Source organism: Mytilus trossulus, chromosome 1 (assembly GCF_036588685.1).
Source record: "Mytilus trossulus isolate FHL-02 chromosome 1, PNRI_Mtr1.1.1.hap1, whole genome shotgun sequence".
Classification (NCBI taxonomy): domain Eukaryota; kingdom Metazoa; phylum Mollusca; class Bivalvia; order Mytilida; family Mytilidae; genus Mytilus; species Mytilus trossulus.
The window spans coordinates 89,427,780-89,453,532 of NC_086373.1; the positions used below are offsets into that span (position 1 = coordinate 89,427,780).

The following is a 25,753-nucleotide window of genomic DNA, read 5'->3' on the forward strand; positions in this document are numbered from 1 at the left end:
TATTGCAAAAAGGGGGGGAAAGATGTCACATATTTCCCCAAAATATGGCTAAAAGTAGAATTTCAATCGCTTGAAGTAATACCTTTTCTGAAACTGTGTACATATATCATTCAGTAGATCCAATGAAAATCATATGTCTTTCATCTCATTTTTTTGTAAAATTGCGTCAAAAACTTCGTGTAGAAAAAAAGTGTTTGTAAACATTACATTAATTTCTGGACCAATGGCCGGTCAAGCTATGCAAATACGGATTGTCAAACAGAAAATAGCCCATAAAACATGTTAAAAACAATCTTGATGCCCTTATAAACCATCTTTGAAGGCTAAATTAGTACTCAGCTGTCTAAAAATGAATTTTATTACACAATAACTTTCCTATTTGAAAAATCCACAGGGGCCATAATGCGAAACTAAACTCCTAACTGTGTATTGCTACCTTAATAGTAAATATTTTTTTCCAATTCTCCCTTTTTACTAATTTTCTGTGTTCTGCTAGCTTAAACGAGTAAAATGGCCTTTTATTTTTGAAAATTGGTTGAGTAATGAATATTTTATGAAGATTAGCAGTTGACACTGAAACGTGACAAAACTTGATTTAAAGAAAAATGCCAAGTCAAAGTGTAAAATCTTGTTTTTACCTCAATTGTTGGCTAAATCTTTAAAACTATTCCTTTTTTTGTCAGTTTTTTTAGTTGAACATCTTCATAAGATATTTGATGATGCAAAATTGTACATAATTTAGCAATTTCAAGCATGAAAATATTAATCTTTATGTTTATTGCATACCAAAGACTTGATTAAAAAACTTGGTAGTAGGGATTTAATTTCCTACATCTGATTCAACTATATATTTAATATATGCAAAAATTTAACATGAAATCTTGATAAAAATAATAATTTGATATATTCGCAAGAAAAAAACAAACGCGTTCAATTCTTAGGCTACTACATGCACCCCAATCCTTCAGAAGCAACGGTTAAGCAGATAGAGTACAAATATAAGCCGTGTGTCAAAATGTCTAATTTTGGTTGCTAAGGACTGTAAACAATAAAATTGACATGTATTGTCATTCTTAAAGACTTAATTCCCTCAGAAGTTGATTTAGAATCTAAATATCAATAGATTTGTGGTATGAAAAGTCTTAAATTATACAATTCTGAGCTTGGTAAGTATGCCATAAGGTAGCAATAAACAGTTAGGAAAAAATATTAAAATTTGCTCCCATAAATTTTACCATCCCCTTTTCATTGCTTTCTTGCAATACTAATCTTACTGTTTGTGTCATATATGTGCATATGTATGTAATCAGAATCTTCCATAGATTTTATATCCAGTATATAAAATGGTAAAATATAATTTCTTTTGGGTGTATCCATGGCAACAATCTGCACTTATTTGCTATAAAATATTGCAAAAAGGGGGGGAAAGATGTCACATATTTCCCCAAAATATGGCTAAAAGTAGAATTTCAATCGCTTGAAGTAATACCTTTTCTGAAACTGTGTACATATATCATTCAGTAGATCCAATGAAAATCATATGTCTTTCATCTCATTTTTTTGTAAAATTGCGTCAAAAACTTCGTGTAGAAAAAAAGTGTTTGTAAACATTACATTAATTTCTGGACCAATGGCCGGTCAAGCTATGCAAATACGGATTGTCAAACAGAAAATAGCCCATAAAACATGTTAAAAACAATCTTGATGCCCTTATAAACCATCTTTGAAGGCTAAATTAGTACTCAGCTGTCTAAAAATGAATTTTATTACACAATAACTTTCCTATTTGAAAAATCCACAGGGGCCATAATGCGAAACTAAACTCCTAACTGTGTATTGCTACCTAAATGTACCTCTGTGGCCTCCTCTACCACCTCTGAAGAAGCCTCCGCCTCTACCTCTGCCATTACCAATCTTCAACTTGTTTCCCACTTTGGAACAATCTTTAATGTCCTTTGCAACTTTAGAGACATCATCTCCAAAAAGGTTGTTTGTGTAAAGAACAAAGTGTGAGCAGAGAGGCACATATTCTGACATCATTTCGGTCTTTAAAAAATCCCTTCTAGTCATATTCAATTGGCGGTTTGCATGGCCCAACAAAGCCAATACATCATTACATTTGTCAATGTATTCTCCACTACCAGAGTTACCATTGGCATTGTTGTTTTCGTCAATAGCCATTTTGTTGACAGTTTTTGTTAGAATTGTTGCTGCTTTTACAATAGTTCTTTCAAGAAATTGTAATTTTTTATCAGCAGATTGTGCTTCTTACTATGGATAAACCTTCACAATTTTCAGGTCTTGCATTGTTTTCATCTTTAGTTAACTCAGAGTATTGTTCCTCATTCATACCATTCCTGAACAACTCATTGACATTATTTGCCAAGACCTCATCAATTTTGACATCACAAAGTTCTTGAACCTTACATCTCTTAGACATAGATGAAAACCTATTATCATCTTTGTTCTGCTTCTTAGCAGGTGGTTCACTGTCATTGTCTACATTTTCCCCATCATCATGGGGGTTTTCTTCACCTTCATCATAATTATCATCATAATTATTAACCTCGTCATATTCTTCAATGTCTTGTACCCGATCTTTTAAAGACTTTATATCGTCAGATTGTCTTTTCTGACCTTCTTGGATTGAGACCAACATTGACATGATTGCTACATTCGTGATTTCTCCATTCTGTAGTTGTACTTCCATTGGGATAGTTTACGACGTTCTTGTCCAATACCGATTCGTCCAATTTCTTTCCAGAATTCGCGTTGGTTACCACTTTCGATTTCATCAATTCTCAATACTTTCTTTCTCCAATAGTGTCGTTTTGCACGTTGCGTTTCTCTGTCAAAGTTTTTCCTTTTCATAATAAACACACTTCTAAACTCGCGTTTTCTCGACGTAATCTTACATTTAAGCATGTCTTTCTCTGCTTCACAGACTTTGTTCCAAAGCACAGTAAGACGTTCATACCACCAAGGTTTCTTTGTGCGCCTGTTCTTATTACTTTGTCCATCTTGTAGTTTTGACAGTTTTATAGTCTAGGCAATTGTCATTTCGTTTTTTAGTATATCTACAAAATTTGCATACAATTTATTGATGCCATCCTGATTCACAGTGTTCTTATCCAACTGTAGAATTAAATCTTCAATGTCTCGTAACCGATTATCCAAAAAAGAGCTTGGGATGTTAGAAAAATCGAACTTTTTCACTTCTGTTTCTTTACTTTTGTTTTCATCATGAAACTTTGCCAATTTATCCGAACACATATTCCACGCTAGAAGAGAATGGTCGGGTTATAATATCATCAACCCCAGGAATAAAGTCTTCCATATCTGCACATCTGCTGTGCTGTTCAGGTCTCCGCAAATGAAAAACAAACCGGTTTTTCCATATGTAAGAATCTGACTAAGAACTTTATGCATCATGATTGTCTAATTTTGAAGAGGTAGAAGGGCCAGGGTTTTGAGTTTCAGTATTACTATTAACCTTCGCTGGTTTCTTACCCTTTACACTTGAATTTGAAGTGTTTGCTCCGCCACTCGCGGAAGCTTTCGACTTTGTCGACTCATATGTTTCCTTTTACCAGCCGCGCTGGAAACGGAATTAATCTTCTCGGACAGAAGCTCATCTTCGTCCGTATTACTGATGTCTTCATGCGAAGACTTTCTTTTAGAGGCGGACCCCTTTTCAATCATTTTCTCCGCCATGTGTTTTCTTTAAAATCGGTTTACGGAAAAGTGCCGAAAACAGGTGAAAGTCGTAAATTTTTTCCGAATTACATCCGGTGATTACTAACTTTTATTTATATTTTATATCAAATTTTATTAATAATAAAATGAAAACCAACTACGTTGGTTTAATTTAATCTAAGGTCAGTAGGACAATTCAAATTACGTCCGAACTGCCCAAGAGCTATCAGCACACTGAAGTTCACACATGCGCAGCACAATCTCATTTGGTCCCGGAAGTGTTACAACGAAATAAAATTCTTCTGCCCTATTTTGATTTAAATCCAGTGTTAACAAAATTACCCTTCTATAGAGGGATAATATTATAGAAGAATTATCCCTCTATACAATACAATACAATACAAATAGTTTATTTACGTCTCACTATTAATATTACAATACATAACATATTACACGAACACATACAATGATATAAAAAAATAATGCCATTCTTAAAAGAATTATGAGAGACGGGTAATACTAATAAATATCACTGTAAAGCTAGATTAAAAAAAATCCTTTAAATATTTATATTTACAGTTAAATAAATAAAAGAAAAAAAAATGTTTAACGATATAAAAATCGACGTCTTCTATCTATAATAAATTTGCAGATTTTAGCACTATAAATTATAATACTATCACAGTTACTGGCTAGAACAATAGACAATTTATCCAGATTGGAAAAATTTTAAAAGTTTGAGTGTTCTGACACAACAATTTTAAAAGCTCATTTCGCAGATCATCGTACAACGGACACTCTAACAAGACATGTTCCTCAGTTTCAACAATGTTTTTACAAGTTTCGCAAGTCCGTTGTTGCACGGGTAGCCTCTCAAATCTTCCAGTCTCTAGGCGAATCGGTGCAACACCACACCGAAACTGCGCGTATGCTCTTCTATGTGATGGAACTATAACTTTGTGCATGTATTCCTCGGTGTGTAATGACGTTTTAAAAGTTCTATATGTCCTCAACTTATTTCCACCGTTACCATTCCTTTGAGATACAGTTTTATTGAGATTGTTTGACCATTCACCGTACAATTGAGATAAAAGTTTGTCATACAGTACATTCTTAACCAAGGCTTTATCCACATTTTCGGCGTTATACAGAATCATCATGTCTGCTGATAAAAAATGTTGACGGATTCTATAGTTCCAGTTTTTACATTTACGTCCGTTCAAGCTACAAACTACTGACCACTTAAAAGTTCTGTAGTTAAGTCTATTACGGTCCATGTGTTTTAGCCTCCACCACTGGTTACTGACACTGTTCCATTGTTTTATATTAGCTGGTATCCATCCCGAGTCACCGATAATCGCCGTGATTGGTGTATATCGTCCAACACCCATAAAAAATCTAATCGCTTTATTTTGAACTGCGTTTACACAGGACAAGTTTTTATCTCCCCATACTGCTTCTCCATAGCTGATAGTGCTCCAAACTGTTGAATCGTATAGTTTAGAAAATGTTCGAAACGGAAAGCCTCCAAACGATTTATGTTTCGAAATTAAAAGTCTCAAAGCTCTGTTGGCGGCATCTGCAACATGTTTAGCCATGATCTGGTAGTCCAAATGTTCTGTTAATACGAGTCCAAGATATGTATACTAATCGACTGTTTCAAAGTTATATTTCCACATTTAAAATTTGATGTAGATCTTGGTGAAGAATTCGGACGGAAATGTAAGACACTTGATTTGTTTCCATTCACTGACATTTTATTGTTGACGCACCATATATTCATTGAATCCAATTACGTTTGCAGTTCATTTTTTGAGTTGGCAAATAACACTAGGTCTTCAGCATATAATGAACCCGAAACTTTTTCACCTCCATTATCAACTCCTAAATTTAAAGATGTTAAATGTGTCGCAAGGTCATTAATGTAAAAAATTGAAGAGTAATGGCGATAATAAACAGTCTTGTTTTAGGCCACAAATCACATTAAACCAGTCTGTTTTGCAGCCATTTATCCTCACACAGCATTCCACATTTTTATACAAGGACTGAATAGCGTTATATATATTCCCGTGAATACCAATACTTTGAACTTTCCGAAATAAAATGGTACGATCAATACAATCAAATCCTCTACATTTGATACCAGGCTAATGAATACGTTGCGAGTCTATTGAAGTTTCCGGTGTATTACTGTCATCGTTTGCATTTAATAAATCATAAAACGCATTTTTCCATCCTGATAGAACACTGTCTTTATCATTCGTGATTTCTCCATTCTGTAGTTGTACTTCCATTGGGATAGTTTACGACGTTCTTGTCCAATACCGATTCGTCCAATTTCTTTCCAGAATTCGCGTTGGTTACCACTTTCGATTTCATCAATTCTCAATACTTTCTTTCTCCAATAGTGTCGTTTTGCACGTTGCGTTTCTCTGTCAAAGTTTTTCCTTTTCATAATAAACACACTTCTAAACTCGCGTTTTCTCGACGTAATCTTACATTTAAGCATGTCTTTCTCTGCTTCACAGACTTTGTTCCAAAGCACAGTAAGACGTTCATACCACCAAGGTTTCTTTGTGCGCCTGTTCTTATTACTTTGTCCATCTTGTAGTTTGACAGTTTTATAGTCTAGGCAATTGTCATTTCGTTTTTTAGTATATCTACAAAATTTGCATACAATTTATTGATGCCATCCTGATTCACAGTGTTCTTATCCAACTGTAGAATTAAATCTTCAATGTCTCGTAACCGATTATCCAAAAAAGAGCTTGGGATGTTAGAAAAATCGAACTTTTTCACTTCTGTTTCTTTACTTTTGTTTTCATCATGAAACTTTGCCAATTTATCCGAACACATATTCCACGCTAGAAGAGAATGGTCGGGTTATAATATCATCAACCCCAGGAATAAAGTCTTCCATATCTGCACATCTGCTGTGCTGTTCAGGTCTCCGCAAATGAAAAACAAACCGGTTTTTCCATATGTAAGAATCTGACTAAGAACTTTATACAGGTATAATTACCATAAAGAGGATTTGTTCCCAACCTGTTCTATAGAGGTATAAAATTACTAGTATTTATTAGAATGAAATTCAAAACAGTGTGGCTGTGGCTATTGATTGACAGATTAAATTCATCCATTGACTGGGACAATTTACGTGCACGTTTGTCTGTAACGACCACTGTTCTCGACGTACCTACGATAGACATTTAAACTGTGGGGTCACCAAAGGTTTCTAAATGCCTTTAATTATAAAATAATTCGAAAAATTAATCAGGAATAAACTTTGTTTTGATTTTATATAATTGATATAAATCGAAACATCGTGTTATTTCTGATTAATTTTTCGAATTACTTTATTTAGGTGTTGAGAACCTTTGGTGACCCCATAGTTTAAGAGTCTTTTAAAAGTGCATGTTGAGCAGTTGTCGTTACATACAAAAGTTCACCTAAATTGTCCTAGTCAATGGATGAATTTAATATGTCAATCAATGGCCACAGCCACACTGTTTTGAATTTCATTCTAAATAGAGTTTAGACATCGTTATGACCCCAACCATGATAATCAGTAATAGAGCTGATACATCGTTATCACCCCAACCATGATAACCAGTAATAGAGCTCAGATATCGTTATCAACCCAACCATGAAAACCAGTAATAGAGCTCAGACATCGTTATCACCCCAACCATGATAACAAGTAATAGAGCTCAGACATCGTTATCACCCAACCATGATAACCAGTAATATTATATATTCGTATATTTCAACAAATTTGATTCGTTTAGGGATAGTCACATGTTAAACTATATTTTCGAAGGTAGAGAGAAAACGGCGGATAGCAAAATGCATATTGACCGGCAAAAAGCATATCGCACGGTTATTTTTAGAATATCTAAAAACCGATATACTTTGTGACGTCATGTAATGAATTTCAGGATATTGTTTAACGTTTTTAAACACATGATATCTGTAATCGATAATTTGACGAAAAAAATCTTCAAATACGTAAGATGTCAAAAAAAAAGTCAATGAAATAACAACTTATTTGTTGTTAAAAAAGGAGACATTGTTATATCTTTAAAATTCCAACAAACCTAAATGACGATTTTGATACAAATATGGTCGGAAATTAATAATATAACAAATATAGCCTTTGTATGAGGTCAATACAGGATATATCGACCCAAAGAAGTATATCCTTGTATCGACCTCATACAAAGGCTATATTTGTATAATAGAGCTGATACATCATTTTATCGGTAATTCGTATTATCTTTGATCTTACTGTCTAATATTTTCGGGTATCAACCTACTGGCTGTATCACTGAAAATATTAGGCACTATTATTAATTCGTATTATTTAACAAATTTGATTCGTTTAGGCATAGTCACATGTTAAACTATATTTTCGAAGGTAGAGAGAAAACGGCGTATAGCAAAAAGCATATTGACCGGCAAAATGCATATCGCACGGTTATTTTTAGAATATCTAAAAACCGAAACACATGATATCTGTGATCGATTATTTGCCGAAAAAAATCTTCAAATACATAAAATGTAAAAAATAAAAAAAAAAATGAAACAATAACAAATATGTTGTTATTGTCAAGGAGACAATGTAATAGCTATAAAATTACAACAAACCTAAATGACGATTTTGATACAAATATGGTCGGAAATTAATAATATAACAAATATAGCCTTTGTATGAGGTCAATAAGGATATATCGACCCAAAGAAGTATATCGACCTCGGACTTCGTCCTCAGTCAATATACTTTTTTCAGGTCAATATATCCTTGTATCGACCTCATACAAAGGCTATATTTGTATAATACATTGTGTGACGTCATAGGCCCTAATTACCGATAAACAGAATAATAGGTAGTTTCGTTTTTGATACTGACTATATCATGAGATATCGTTATCACCCCAACCATGATAACCAGTAATAGAGCTCAGACATTGTTATCACCCCAACCATGATGTTAACCAGTAATAGAGCTCAGATATCGTTATCACCCCAACCGTGTTAACCAGTAATAGAGCTCAGATATCGTTATCACCCCAACCATGATATAAACCAGTAATAGAACTCAGATATCGTTATCACCCGAACCATGATGTATAGAGAATAATACATGGCAAAATCCGTATCATATGTCGTATCATCCCGAGACATCAATATCAGCCCAAGGGCCTTTAGGCCCGAGGGATGATATTGGTCGAGGGTGATACGGCATGTGATACGGATTTTGCCATGTATTATACGCTTTATCATATATTTCAACAGAAGAGTATTATATTATATGAACTGTTTTCTGACCCATAGTACTAGGTTACGTTCAGTTCTACTTTTGTCTTGTTTCAAAGGCATTAAAAGAACTGCTCAAATACTTATCTGAAGTATCTTACAATTTGTGTGCTGTTGTTTTAAAAAAAATATTTTGTTTATTATTGTACTTATTTGTGTGTTTTGTACATTTTATAGTTGCATTTAGTGTGCTTAGAATATTAAAACTTGACGTTCGTGACGTCACATACAATATAGAGAACTTGACGTTCGTGACGTCACATACCAAACAATGACATCATTAAAAAAATTGACCTATTTTGAGGAAAATTTTTCTTGAGCAAAAAAAAAATAAAACTGACTTTATGTAAAAAAAAAAAAAAAAAAAAAAAGTAGGGGTGTGATAAAGGGTAGGGGTGCGATAAAGGGTATGCGATAAAGGGTAGGGGTGTGATAAAGGGTAAGCGATAAAGGGTGCGCATCAAAGTTGCGCGATATGGATTAAACAGCAGGCTATTTATCACATATGCAAAACTACTGTATTTACTACTAAACATATGATAAAAACCAGCAATAGAGCTCAGATATCGTTATCACCCCAACCATGTTAACCAGTAATAGAGCTCAGATATCGTTATCACCCCAACCATGATATAAACCAGTAAAAGAACTCAGATATCGTTATCACCCGAACCATGATATAAACCAGTAATAGAGCTCAGATATCGTTATCACCCGAACCATGATATAAACCAGTAATAGAGCTCAAACATCTGTTTTCCAGAAATATTCCTCTCTGTATTTGTTATATAGAGATTAATACATGGCCTTTTCTATATGATCAGCCTGGTATCATCCCGAGACCCACATATCAGCCCGAGACGGAGTCGAGGTGCTGATATGGGTCGAGGGATGATACCCAGGCTGGTATGGAAAAGGCCACGTATTAATCGCTTTATCATATACTTCCGACAATAGTTTTATGTAAGGCAAATAAACAAATGCAATAAATAAAACAGTCAAAAACTTTATAAAGAAGTTAAATTATGAATCAAATATACTATAATTGTCCAACAGCAGCATCACTACCTCCATAAACATGATATATATGTATGGTAACATTTCCTATAGAGGCAATTTGAAACATTGAAAATTTGGAAGAGTTTTAAGATCATTATTTCTCCATGTTTGTTGTACTATAAAATGATTCTTAATTGTAAATGGCATTTTTTAGCAAGTACTAAACTATCCCCACAAAAAAAGTTCCTGTAAATTTTGACGTCGTCATAAAATATATCTGACGTCACAATGGAAAAGTAAACAATCGATAACCAAAAACACCGGAAGTAACTTGCACGAGAAGCACTGTTATGGGTTTTTGCACGAGATGCCCCTGATATGGGTTATCAGCCCGGGCTGATATGGGTTATCAGCATGGGTGGGAAATTATGGCCTGTGTACTTCAGCTCATTACACATATGCAAAAGCTATCATATCAATGCTAAGTATATGATAAAAGACATTAAAGCTTTGCTGTGTACTTCAATACGTCGAGACAAAAGAAAATTTACCAGGTAAATAAACAAATATACATATATCTTCATTTTAAAATCACGTTTAGTTTCCCTCAGTATCATATATATTTATATTGATTCTAATTGGCCTGATAAATAATTTATGAAACGCGAAAATTATGTTTTATCCAGTAAAATTATATTAAAACAAAACCTTATATCAAGCCTTGTAATTAGCGATCAAACCTCAACTGATATATTAAGAAAATAAATGGAATGAATTATATTACTTGGATTTTCTGTGTTGCTTTTTGGAACAAATTATGCAAAATATAAGAACGGTTAGTTGGTTAGTCATTGATTTATTGTGAACCTTATATTTTTTGGAACCGTATATTTTTGGGAGAATTTCATCTCATAGATAAATGATAATAATTGAAACGATAATTTCGCTCTTTAACTAGGACAAATAGATATACTAGTAATATTATATTAGTATTATCAAACTAAATCCCCCTGCGAATCGTTTTTTGTTGTTGTTGCTGTTGTATATATACTATTGTTGTTTGTGGTTTTTGTTTTTGTTGTGGTTGTTTTTCGGGGAGGACGGGGTTCACATAATGGTCATGTACTTTTCCAATGATTTTCTTTTGAATTTGATAAATATTATATGACATTTAAAGTCATATAATTACATTAGATGTATGTTTCATTATAATATTATACGTTATTCTGATTGGCTAACTGCACATCTCGCGTTATTTTAGCAATTGCTTTACACAATAAAATGTATCATTCATGATGACACAAGGTCCCACAATAAAGTGCGCATGTGAATTAGAATCATATACAAAACAGTGTGGCTGTGGCCATTGTTTGACGTACTTAATTCATTCAATGACTTGGGCAGATTATGTGAACGTTTGTCTGTAACGACACTGCTCACTACGTACTTATTATAGAATTTAAACTGTAGGGTAACCAAAGGTTCTTAACGCCTTTTATAATTAAATAATCCGAAAAAATAATCAGGAATAATACGATGTTTTGATTTGTATTATTGATATAAATCATAACATCGTGTTATTCGTGATTAATTTTTCGAATTACTTTATTTAGGTATTGAAAACCTTTGGTAATCCCACAGTTTAAGTGTCTTTAACAAGTACATAGTGAGCAGTGGTCGTTACAGACAAACGTTCAGATAATCTGTCTCAGTCAATGGGATAATTTAGGACGTCAATCAATAGCAACAGCCACACTGTTTTGTGTATGATTCTAAAACTTAATTAAAATCGTGTTTTCATGATCCTAGATAAAAAAAATATAATTATAAGTATTGAATGCTTCTTTTTTAAACTTCATAGGGTGTGTAAAAGCGTTGAACGTGCGCACATTTTTAGACTTCATACAAAATGTACTTCGGTCAACGCTTTCACAGTCGGAAACCAGGTTGAAATAGAACAAAAGAATCGAAGCTCTTTGTTAGAGAAGGCGATAAATGTTTACTGTATTGTTCACTATAGTGACAATTTTTTTTAAAGTTAATAGAAACAAACAAAATTGCAATTTTCTTCTCAATTACGAGGTGTTTTATTTTAAAAACACCATTTGCATAAGTTTTCAATTTATCTAGTTCATAGTTAAGCAGAACAATTAGATATCAAGTCGACGACATGGGGATCTTTCAAGTTAGATGAAAAAAATGCATAACCTCCGATTTTTTTGAAAAAAATACCACGGACGAAAAATAAATCAATCTATTAGTTCAGTAATTTTCGTGTCTGCCCTTCCATTATGTGACTGAAGAAAAAAATCAAAAAACAATAGTAACAACTGTATCGAAAAGAGAAAATCGAGTGCACCTTTTTATGTAAGGGCGTGTTTGAGTTGAGTATTTTGTCTTGATATCGTACAAAGTAAGAATATTTCATCCATCGTCTCGCTTCAGATTCTGTCATTTTTATATATTAAAGCTACAGGTTGACTTTATAGCACAAAAAAGTCACAGTACTAAAGGATGAAATATATGGGTCAAGTGAAATACCTATCTAATGAGTCACAAAAACAGAGAAGGTGTGTTCGAATAGCTATTTTTTTTACTGAAAGTACTTGACGACAGTCTTTCAAATTGGATGATGAAAATGCATATCTTCGAAAAATTCTACTTTTTTGTGTCTGTGATAACTAGAGTTTATAGTCTTCATACACTAAAAAGATCTAGTCTGCCCTTCCACGAAATATTTAATTAGAATTTTTTTTAAATGTTTATGAATTTTCGAAAATTCCACCTGACAACCAATCAGACAATAGTTTTAAGTTGAATCAATGCAGACAAGATTATTAACTGATGCTCATTAGCTAGTTGATACATTTGTCTTTAAAAATACAACTGACATATAAGGATCGTAATGGTGCAATGTTGATTTCCAAGAGCAAAATTGGTAGCGCGTCATCCCTACAATGGCTCCCGTTTCTACGATTGTGAAAATGAACTGGCGTAATGGGGAGATAATTTTGACGAGGTAGGATCCTGACTGGATTGTAACATGCTATGAATTAGGAAAATATTTTTTAATATGTCTTAGAAACATGCACACTTTTGTTAGCACTGGCACGTTACAGTGTGATAATAGACCGATAAATTTCAATTGGGAAGGATTTTTTATGTAATATTTTGACGAGGTAGGATCCCGACTGTATTGTAACATGCTATGAATAAGGAAAATATTTTTTAATATGTCTTAGAAACATGCACATTTTTGTTAGCACTGGCACGTTACAGTGTGATAATAGACCGATAACTTTTAATTGGGAAGGATTTTTTATGTAATATGTAGGTATATACCTTTAAAGACATAATTTGTTTATTGGAACATACAAAAAAATAATGATATTCGTCACCAATGGTATTTGAATCGCAGTGACAGCATATACGATTTTCTCTTGGTGTAATTCTCACCGACCAACTTCGATAGCGATTTTGATATTTGAACATCTAAATTTACTGTAGATATATCTATCTGCCACTTTAAGATTGAGTAAATATGGCTCTAAACAAAATATTGTTTTGTATGAAGCATAAAACACACCTCTTGATGAGTTTGTCATATCAGCAGATAGACTCTGTCCGAATTGGTCAACTAATCTCTGTTTTGTTTCTTGTTTAAGTGCCAGTCTTTGTAAGAATCAGGCAATTTAGGTAAAAATCAAAACATGGTCAGAAAAAACCAACAGAGCTAATCATGCTATTTAATACTAACCATCATCCTGAGTTAAAAATAATTGGTCTTTTGTTTGTGTGTGTTTGGGCTTGGTCAGAAAATTGGTTAGAATGATAGCAAATTACAGAGTTATCTCCCCTTATTCGTTCATTTCTAGTGCATTTCAACCAAATTGTATCTTCTATTACCAGAACAGAAAAGGGAAATGAGTGTTATTTTTGTACATAACTAAATTTTATGAACTGAAATCAATGTCAAACTGGGTGGGGTTTTATTTGTCATGTTTCCACCACTGCCTGATTCTGTTCATTATATATATTATTTTTTTGTCGATTCGTCCATATAAAAATGTTTTTTTTCTCTCTCTGTTGAGGCATATGATAGAAGATCATAGAAAGATTTCATATTGAATGTATCAAATTTGGGGTCCGACCATCTTCGCTAGCCAAGGGTTACGATCCACTCCCGCTCTCTTCACCCTTGGCGGATTGAGATAATATTTCGGAGACACAAGGAAAGGATTTTTATTGGTTGCAGTAGATACTCGCTGCATCCAATCAAAAAGCGCCTATAACATGATCACGTGTAAATGTTGAAAGTGTTTGTAAACAATTGCCACGTGTTTATTGTGCAACAAGTCTTTACATCACTAAACATAGGACTATATTTAGTGACAACTTGAATGTTTTTAATCAACTTATAGAAGTTTCTGTGTATGTTTCATGCACAAATGCATGCATATTGACATATATTTTCGTTTCCGGCTTTACCAAGTGGTTAGAATCTAGACGCTACCGTGTTTTCATCTCCGAATTGAAGAGTTCAAGTGCTACCATTGGTCAAGAATAATTTATTCGGAATGGGCGTGACTTTAAACTTCCGATAGATGGCGCAACATTGATATCACAAATGTTGGCTCAATCTGCCAAGGGTGAAGAGAGCGGGAGTGGATCGTAACCCTTGGCTAGCGAAGATGGGGTCCGACGTCCGTGAACATTTTACTCTTTCAACTTCTTTTCGGGAACCACGTAAAAGTATCAATATATGAATCTGTTATTTTTCTCTACTGTTGAAGAATATGATAAAAAGATCATATTAACATGTCATTTTTCATATCACATGTATTATCAGCCCTCGGTTAATGTCAGCCCTCGAGCCATGCGGCTCTTGGGCCGCTGATATTGAACCTAGGGCTGATAATACATGCGATATGAAAAATGCCATGTAATAATCTGATAATATTAGGAATCAGGAAAAAATCTTATCAAAAATTGTAAAATAAATATTACAACCAAAGCATCGCATTGCATTCCGGTGATACTCGGCAAATTACGGAAAATTCCCCTCAATGCTATGTTTTCAGTGAAAACCATTACAAAGTAGTGTACAAAACAATTATTTGGATACTGGAAAGTATATTGTTTAAATTAATAATACAAAAACAAAACAAAAAAATACTAAAAAAACAACAACTAGTAATTATCAAATAAATGCATTTTTTTTTAAGTTCAAACAAACTTTCGAAAGTTAGTTTAAAAAAAGTTGACCAAACAGTGTTTGTATATTTGTTGAATTTTTTTTGTCGATTCGACCATATTAAAATGTTTTTCTTCTCTATTAGGCATATGATAGAAAGATTTTGAATCGAGTGTACTAAATTTCGGGTCCGACGTTGTGAACTTTTTCACTCTTTGAACTTCTATTTGGGAATCACGTAAAAGGATCAATATATGAATCTGTTATTTTTCTCATGGTTGAAGCCATGCATACTTGGGCTGATATTGAACCTAGGGCTGATGATACATGCGATATGAAAAGGTTCATGTAATCCGATCTTATCAAGTTATTTCAACGTTATTGACAAATCAAAATAAATGGTAAAATCTTAGTTTTTGTCTTAAAATCAATTTTAAGAAGCAGTGATCTTGTGGTAGTGTGTTCACCTCGAGTGCGGTAGGTCGTTTGTTTGAACAACGGCCAGGTCAAACCAAAAACTTAAAAACTGATATTGGCTGCTTCTCCGCTACGAACACGGTATTTAGTAGTAAGAGCAAAGACTAGTCGGCTTGGACTCAGAATAATGTGTCCGGGTAAGGTAGCATGTCTTCCTGCGGACTGTTACTTTGTGATCTAGCCGTTAACACTCCTGCTCAGCGTGTCGGTCTAGTGCATAGCAGGATTAATACTCAAATAAATTAACATATTTTTCAATTTCTCAGAACCCAAAACTTTATTTTTGTTAAGTATAGTTTATGGTGTAAAGGTGGAAATTATACATTTTGAACCATATTGTAAAACCACTTTTAAGTTATACATCTATATGCTTTTATATTTCAGACAAATTCATTTACGGATATATTGAAGAATGTAGGAAAATGTAAGATAACATTTAAGGCTTAAGGTAGCACGCCACAGTTAGAAAATGAAATTTAAAAATGAGCCACAAAATGTTCATATCCCATTCCTGGATTTCGAATACATAAACCTAACTGTTTGTTTTGTACATGTGCATATGCTTGTAATCAGTATCTTCCATGAATTTGATTTTCAAAAGTTAAAAGGGTGAAAAATAATTCCTTTTATGTGTATTAATGGCAACATTCTGCATTTATTTACCATAAAATATTGCAAAAAGGGGGTGAACATTTCACATATCCCCCCAAAATTTGGATCAAACTAGAATTTCAATGCCTTTGAGTGATACCTTTTTAGAAACTGTTGACATACATCTTCCTAATGATCAAATAAAAAATAGGCGTCTTTCGCCTCATTTTTTCATAAAATCTAATCACGAAGTTTGTGGGATAAAAAGTTGAAAAAAAACATTACAATAATTGCCGGACCAATGTATGGTACGGACATGAAAATACGGACTGTCATGCAGAAAACAACCTATTTTACATACATAACATAATCTTGAAGTTCATTTAAACCCAATTCGAAGGCTATTTTGATACTCAGCTATCCAAAAATGAATTTTGTTGCACACTAGCTCTAATATTTGAAAAATCCAAGGGGCCAAACTGCGAAACTACACAACTAACTGTGGAGTGCTACCTAAAGAAAATCACAAAAATACACTGATTCACGGATACATGAAAAAGTACCATATATAAACATATCAAAAAGAAAAAGAAAACAGTTACACATTGGAAAATGAAAATAAAACAACAAAACAAAGATGTAACGTCATTATAACAAAAACGTAACAAACACTGTCACAAGAAAACTATAAAGTCTGTATAATGACACCTTATTAAGGTAAATTGGGGGGGGGGGGGGGGGGGGGGGGGAATGAGATCAAGGAATGATCAACAACCTACACAATAAAACAGACAGCTTATAAAACTCATGATATAAATGAAAGGATTCGATTACTTCTGTCAATTGGGTTCGTTTGCTAGCAACAAATGAATTGAATGCAATATGTCTTCATTGGCAATGCTTCCTTTTAACACTCTTCGTGAATGTTATACGGTATGGGTTTTTTTCATTGTTTAAATCCGTACGGTTGCCTATAATTGCTTATACAGCCACTTCATTTAAACTTCGAAGGATAGTTGTCCCATTCACAATCATACCATATCTATGAGGCGCCGAATGGGACTCTTGTGGTTTTGTACTCAAAATTCAATTTTGTACGGACAAAAGTGACTTTTGTTCAACAAAAATGAGTTCAGTTTAACAAAATTTGTATCATACTACAAATTTAAAATTTGTCATACAAAATTATATATCAGCGGACAAAAGTCACTTTTGTCATGACAAAATTCATTTTTGTTACACAGACTTGACTTTTGTTACCTAATTTGAAAATTGGGCGACAAAACCCAATTTTGTATTCAAATTAGTTTAGTTAGGATTCTGTGAAATAATTTGCATACAAAGTCGACTTTTGTTACACAAAATTGACTTTTGTGAGACAAAATTGACTTTTGTGAGACAAAATTGACTTTTGTGAGACAAAATTGACCAATGTGATCAACAAAATTGACCAATGTGACCAACAAAATTGACTTTTGTGAGACAAAATTGACCAATGTGAGACAAAATTTACTTTTGTCTCAACAAAATTGACAAAATTGAATTGTCTCAACAAAATTGATTTTTGTCTCACGAAAGTCAATTTTGTCTCGCGAAAGTCAATTTTGTCTCACAAAATTGAATCTTACCTCACACAATTGACTTTTGTGATTTAATTTCCATATCAGGTAACAAAAGTCACAAAAATTGAATTTTGTCGTCACAAAAATGAATTTTGTCGTCACAAAATTGACTTATGTCTCAACAAAATTGGCAAAATTGACTTTTGTCTCAACAAAATTGGCAAAATTGACTTTTGTCTCAACAAAATTGATTAAATTGATTTTTGTCTCAACAAAATTTTAAAAAATTGACTTTTGTCTCTACAAAATTGATAAAATTGATTTTTGTCTCAACTAAATTGACAAAATTGATTTTTGTCTCAACAAAATTGACAAAATTGATTTTTGTCTCAACAAAATTGACAAAAGAGACCACTTTCGAGTTCGTCCGTCACCGGAAAAAAACTCGTCAACTATGCGCGCCTTTATCACCGTCATTTGTGCGTTTAGGGGCGTCGTCACTTCCCTTCCAATGTTGAGCGAGTTGTTGGAAAACTATAATTCTATATTGTACGAATTATTCGGCAAATTGAATTCTCAAAATTGACAATCAACACTGCTGTCATTAGGGAATTGTCAGTAAGTACCTACAGAGCAACCATTATTTCTTGTTTATTTTGCACAAAGACGATCACTAAGACGCTTGATGAACGTAAATAGTGCAGGGATACAGGCGACCCCTCTATCTGGTAAATGACGTCATAAAGGCGTGCATAATTGACGAGTTTTTGCCGGTGACGGATGAACTCGAAAGTGGTCTATTGATTTTTGTCTCAACAAAATTGACAAAATTGACTTTTGTCTCATCAAAATTAACAAAATTGACTTTTGGTTTTCCCGTTTGAATGGTTTTACACTAGTAATTTTGGGGCCCTTTATAGCTTGTTGTTCGGTGTGAGCCAAGGCTCCGTGTTGAAGGCCGTACTTTAACCTATAATGGTTTAATTTTTAAATTGTTATTTGGATAGAGAGTTGTCTCATTGGCACTCACACCACATCTTCCTATATCTATTTTGTCTCACAAAAGTCAATTTTGTCTCACAAAAGTCAATTTTGTCTCACAAAATTGAATCTTACCTCACACAATTGACTTTTATGATTTAATTTCCATATCAGGTAACAAAAGTCAATTTTGTATGCAAATATTTGCATACCTTTTAGACAAAAATGAATTTTGTCATGACCAAAATGAATTTTGTCTACACAAATGAATTTTGTCATCACAAAATTGAAGTTCTCACAAAACAAGTCTGTAGCACATAGTTTTGTAAGACAAAAATGATTTTATTATGACAGAATTGAATTTTGTACAAAACCACAAGAGTCCCATTCGGCGCCCCGTAATATCTCCTTATTTTTATATTATTCACAAGGGATATTTTAATAGTTTCGCCTTATAGTTTTTATATTATTCACAAGGGATATTTGAATAGTTTCGATACTATTGTCATTAAAGATAACTTTTTTATCATCTCTGCATCAAATTGGTCGGGGCCTTATAGTTTAATACTCTTATCCGTCATTCTGCCATTCTGTCATTCCATCATTCCCCAACGAACAGTGCCATGGGTTTTTCTTTTCTTTAAACGAATTCACATATTGAGTTGATTTTTAGTATGCGAGTCTAGTTCTATGGTGAGTTTCAGATCGAGGTTACGTTTGGTTCTCTTCCGCTGTTACCTTTTCTGACATCGGATTCGACATGCTCTATAACATAGTTTACTTATTGCTTTGTGTTTTTTTCTTAGATTTTGTTTTATCTTAGTTCATTTATATGTTTTGGAGTTTAATATAACGTCCATTTTCACTAAACTGGTACATATTTTTATCAAGGGGACAGCTGAAGCCCGCCTTCGGGTGCGGGATTTTCTCGCTGTGTTGAAGACCAATTGGTTATGACTTCGGCTGTTTTCTGCTATTCAATAGGGTTGTTGTCTCTTTGACATATTCCCCATTTCCATTCTCAATCTTATTTATATTTTGAGCTAATTTTTAGTATACGAGTCTTCTATGATGAGTTACAGATCGAGTTAAAGTTTGGGTCCGCTCCGCTGGCTTGAGCTAAAATTACAGGATTTGGACTTAAATATCACAAAAATAACAGTTATATGTACTTTATTTCTAAATGCCTTCACCTATTGAGCTGATTATACGTCCGCAAAAATGTTTGTGGGATCGTATAATGGTATGATGTCGTCTGCGTCGTCGTCTGAAGACAGATTTGGTTTCCGGACAATAACTGAAGTAAACGTAAATGGATCTCTTTGATGTTTTATAAGTAGGTTCAATACCACAAAAGAAAGGTTGGGATCGATTTTATGGGTTATGGTCCCTAAGGTTTATTAATTAGGACTCCAAAGGGGCCCAAAAACAAGCATTTATCTAGTTTCATGACAACAAATTGTAACATAAGTATTTCAATTGCTTTGAAAATGTACCACAAAGTTTAATACCATAATTAGAAAGTTGGGATTTATGTTAAGGGTAATAGGGAAAACAGTCTAGGAATTAAGGGCCAAAATGGGCCAAAAAACGAGGTACCATAAAACAAAGGGAAGGCTGGATTCAGTTTTGGATTAATTTTCCCGAACAAGTAGGAATAAGGGGCAAAAAAAAAGGCCAACAAGAAGCAGTTTTCTAGTTTACAGACAATAACTTGTATTTAAGTATATGGATTTTTCTGAAACTACAAGTTTCTTGCTACAAAGGAAAGGCTGGAATTGAGTTTTGGGGTTCTCCCAAAGGGTGTTTCAATCAGGTGGGGGCTAAAAAAAAAAGGGGGGGCCTTATTAGCATTTTTGTAGTTTCCATTCAATAACTTGTGTTTAAGTGTATAAATCTGTCTGAACTTTTGCGGTTGAATGTTACTGTGTCCATACTTGCCCCAACTGTTCAAGGTTTGACATCTGCGGTCGTATAAAGCTGAGCCCTGCGGTGAAAATATCAGTTATATAAATTTTTATTCTCAAATTTCCACACTAAAAATTACTTTAAGCTTTTTATTGCGAGCGGGACCATTTGTGTCGTTCCGATACATCTAGTTTGGAATTAAGATTGATTCACTCATAGTCTTTGCATGAGTCCCTATAACTGCTATTTTCACCAAAAGTCCAGAACTCGTAATTTCGGCACAAATCAACGGAGTGAAACCAAACGTAAACTCGATATGTAACTCATTATAGTAGACTCACATAATAATCTTGATACCTATGTATGTTTCGGAGTTCAGTGTGGCGTCCAATTATCCGATCTAGTATTCATTTATGATTATTGTAAAGGGACCAGCTGCAGCCTGACTCGGGGTGCTGGATTTTCACGCTGCATTGAAGACACATTGGTTGTATTGGGCTGTTTCTACTCTTTGGTCTGATTGTTGTCTCTTTGACATATTCCCCCTTTTCTTTCCCTATTCTATTGTTTCGGGGAAGATTTGAAGCTAACTCTGCAACCCTCTCGAAATAAAGATTATTATTAGTATTATTAATATTTTAGTCCTTTTTTAGTAATGCAAAGACGATCACTTTCAGATTTATTAATATTCAGTAGCATATTATAAAGATATATATTCATCGACTTTTATTAAGCTTGATAAAATATTCATAAACATAACACCTTGCATATGATATGATGTCAACGAAACGGATCAAGTATACACGAATAAAAACCTTGCCAATAAAGAAAATTGATTAAGAAAATAACAAGTAAGGCTATTGAGAAAGTTATAATTTGCATATTTTATGCCTGCATATATTGGAGTACATACCTTCAAGTTGATACGATATATTAAGGCATTCGTTTTCTGTCATGGTTTCCTTTTAAACCGAGAGTTGCAAGTGGTAAAGTTGAAATCATCCCTTCGTTATTTTTACGGACGCCATCACCAGTTGGTTGACCATTATGGAAATCTGTTTCACAGATGACAACGGATATGTTCCAATCGTCGTAACCACAAACATGTCCCCTTTTCCCTAATGTGACTTGTAATCGTCGTAACCACAAAAATGTCCCCTTTTCCCCGAATGTGACTTGTAATCGTCGTAATCAAAAACATGTCCCCTTTTCCCCGAATGTGACTTGTAATCGTCGTAACCACGGGCACAAACATGTCCCCTTTTCCCCGAATGTGACTTGTAATCGTCGTAACCACAAACATGTCCCCTTTTCCCCGAATGTGACTTGAAATCGTCGTAACCACAAACATGTCCCCTTTTCCCCGAATGTGACTTGTAATCGTCGTAACCACAAACATGTCCCCTTTTCCCCGAATGTGACTTGTAATCGTCGTAACCACAAACATGTCCCCTTTTCCCCGAATGTGACTTGTAATCGTCGTAACCACAAACATGTCCCCTTTTCCCCGAATGTGACTTGTAATCGTCGTAACCTCAAACATGTCCCCTTTTCCCCGAATGTGACTTGTAATCGTCGTAACCACAAACATGTCCCCTTTTCCCCGAATGTGACTTGAAATCGTCGTAACCACAAACATGTCCCCTTTTCCCCGAATGTGACTTGTAATCGTCGTAACCACAAACATGTCCCCTTTTCCCCGAATGTGACTTGTAATCGTCGTAACCACAAACATGTCCCCTTTTCCCCGAATGTGACTTGTAATCGTCGTAACCTCAAACATGTCCCCTTTTCCCCGAATGTGACTTGTAATCGTCGTAACCACAAACATGTCCCCTTTTCCCCGAATGTGACTTGAAATCGTCGTAACCACAAACATGTCCCCTTTTCCCCGAATGTGACTTGTAATCGTCGTAACCACAAACATGTCCCCTTTTCCCCGAATGTGACTTGTAATCGTCGTAACCACAAACATGTCCCCGAATTGGACTTACACAATTTTTTCTTATCACTGGGTTTGTACTTAGATGAGTAACATGCACGACATGTGCCACACGTGGAGCAGGATTTACTTGCCCTCCGGAGTACCTGAGATCAACCCGGTTTTGGTGGGGTTCCTGTTGCTTAGTCTTCAGGTTTCTATCCTCTATGTTGTGTTTTGTATACTATATATACTTTTGGTCTTTCTGTTCTTTTGTCATGGCGTTGTCGGTTTATTTACGACTTATGATTTTGAATGTTCCTATGGTATTCTTTTACTCTCTTTTAATCAATAGTTTACAAAAACTAGAATACACCTTTAAAACAGCGATAAAGAACATAACAAATTGAGTAATTGATAATACAATGTATTTGTAACGAAATGTTAATTTTGTGCACTTGATGTTAATATGATAACGTACGAAATAGAATGTATCGTTTTTTTAAATTTTTTACAGACTTTTGTTTCCATGTCTCTTTAAGGTTAACTGCTTTACACCTTTCTACGACGTTTTACTTTCTCTGTTAAGTTAAAGGGATGCCCTAACAAAAATTAGTAACAATGAAACATTGTGCAATGTATCGTTTGGTGAAAAAAAGTCCCAATGATAAGTACACAATATGCAATTTTGTTTAATTATCAATATTTCTATTTCAGGCATAGTTATAGGACTTATAGTTTATTTGTTATTTGGACAACTCGTTTTAAAATCGACAAATACAGTCATAGCTGTGCCGTCAGACAGAGATACAATAGTAACAATTAAATCTTATAAAAATATTGAGACAAACAAAGGGTTAATTTGTCCAATTTTACAAGGAGGACTAGGAAATAGATTATTTCAGTTTTCTACAGCTTTCGCTGCTGCAATGTCTAAAGACATGGATGTCCTTATTCCGTCAAAAGCCCAGATTAGACAAGTATTCGAAATAGATGTGAAATTCACAAATATTAAGGACTTCTGTAAAGGATTTCCAAAAATATTAGACAAAGCATCCCCAACATTCAATAGCACACTCTTGGAATTTAGTCCATCAAGTAAAGTTCAATTGGGATATGGACTCCAATCATGGAAATACTTCTACAAATATGACAAACAACTTCGAAAACAATTGACCTTTCGGAAGCCTATAAAAGACGCGGCAGAACAGGAAATTAACAAGATATTACAGAAAAGAAATATAAAATCTCGTCAGAATATTACTTTAGTCGGCGTCCATATAAGGAGAGGGGATAAAGTCGGAAATGACGACGGCTTTAATATAGCAACACCAGAATATTTAAAGCGGTCAGTTAATTACTACGTTACAAAATATAAATTTGTTTTATTTATTGTCATATCCGACGGTATGAAATGGTCTAAGGACAACATGCCTTCACATGTACCGGTGGAATATGTATCTTTAGGGAAAAGAGACTTGGATATGGCAACTGTAGTAGCTTGCGATCATACAATAATGACAATAGGAACATTTGGCTGGTGGATTGGATACCTTACTAATGGAGATGTTGTGTATTTAAAGGATGCTGCCAAAAAAGGTTCACGATTTGAAAGGATACTAAATCATGAAGATCATTTCTATCCACATTGGATAGGACTTTAATCAATCAAAATTATTTGAAATAGCAATTTGTTTGTAAAATTGATAGTTACACACGTTAACCAAGGAGTTCTCAAGTTGACTATGTTCTTGCCTTTATTCCTCATTGTTACATACGCTTACAAAGGAGTTCTAAAGTTGACTATGTTCTTGCCTTTATTCCTCATTGTTATATACATCCATATTGTCATTTGTTACATTTTATTCTCCTTTTCTGTGCTGTACTATTCTCCACATCAACACATGTCATCGTGTGATTTGAATATCATTTATTTTGTAATAAGTATCGATTATTTTCCTTTTCATCCCTTAACTATTTCAAGCTGTTTATGTATTTGTTTGATAATATTTAAATTTATTTACATTTGCTTTATTTGATTTAGTATTCATATATAGACCACAGCTGACATTTAAGTTACTGTAAAATTGAGAATGGAAATGGTAAACGTGTCAAAGAGACAGCAACCCGACCAAAGAGCAGAAAACAGCAAAAGGCCACCAACAGGTCTTTATTTAGAAAATCCCGCCCCGGAGGCGTCTTTCAGTTGTCTCCTTAACAACAATGTTTACAAGTTCAGTGAAAATGACATCACACTAAACTCAAAAATATATAAACTAAAATTAAAAAAACACACAAGACTAACAAAGTCAAGAGGCTCCTGACTTTGGACACGCGCAAAAATACGGCGAGGTTTAACATGCTTTGTGAGATTTGAACCCCCTTATAACTCTATCCAATGTAGAACGCACAACAAAACGCACAGTTAAACTCAGTTCAAGAAAAGTCCAAGTTCGATGTCGGAAAAGGGAACAAAAGAAAACAAAATGACAAAGATCAATAAATTAACAAAGGATTACAAGCAGTTACTGGCATGCCAGCTCCTGACCTAAATTAAACAGATTTAAAGATTATATCTTCATCACATAAAAATCAAGCACAATCCCTCCCGTTAGGGGTTCAGTATCATACCATCATAAAATATATAAGAAGAACATAACCCGTATCATGCCAATAACTGTTTTTGTCGAACCTGCGACTTCTGTCTGACACAGAAAGCTCGACATTATTATTATTATTATTATTACAATTTTTCTATAGCGCTAAATCTAAAACAATATTACTCAAAGCGCTTTACATCACATGTTAAACGAAATATACACACAGACAGTGTTGAAAATAAAAAACATGAACACACAAAATAAATATTTAAGTGTTAAAACTTTTCTAAATAAAAGGATTAATAATGTGGAAATTTTTACAAAAAAGTGGAATGTATATATCAATGAATCAAATAAAATTATACTGAATAAAGTTGGTAAAATAAAATAGCCAAAAAAGTCTAAAATAAGATTGCTATTTAAAATTATCAAATATAAGTTAAAAATTTGAAAACGTATTTAAAAGATGAAAAAGGAATATTACCATGTAAAAATATAATTACTGAAA

At 33.9% G+C, this 25,753-nt stretch overlaps 1 protein-coding gene across 1 annotated transcript in view; it reads left to right on the plus strand.

The window, feature by feature from the left end:
* The window catches only part of LOC134689609 (galactoside alpha-(1,2)-fucosyltransferase 2-like), a 29,859-nt gene extending 5,185 nt beyond the window's left edge, over nt 1-24,674 (plus strand). Inside the window, exons 2-3 of the mRNA XM_063549582.1 lie at nt 16,067-16,106; nt 23,363-24,674. Of these exons, the coding sequence (XP_063405652.1) occupies nt 16,067-16,106; nt 23,363-24,309 (987 nt within the window). The 3' untranslated portion in view covers nt 24,310-24,674. The remainder of the gene's footprint in view (nt 1-16,066; nt 16,107-23,362) is intronic.
* The last annotated feature ends 1,079 nt before the right edge of the window (nt 24,675-25,753 follow it).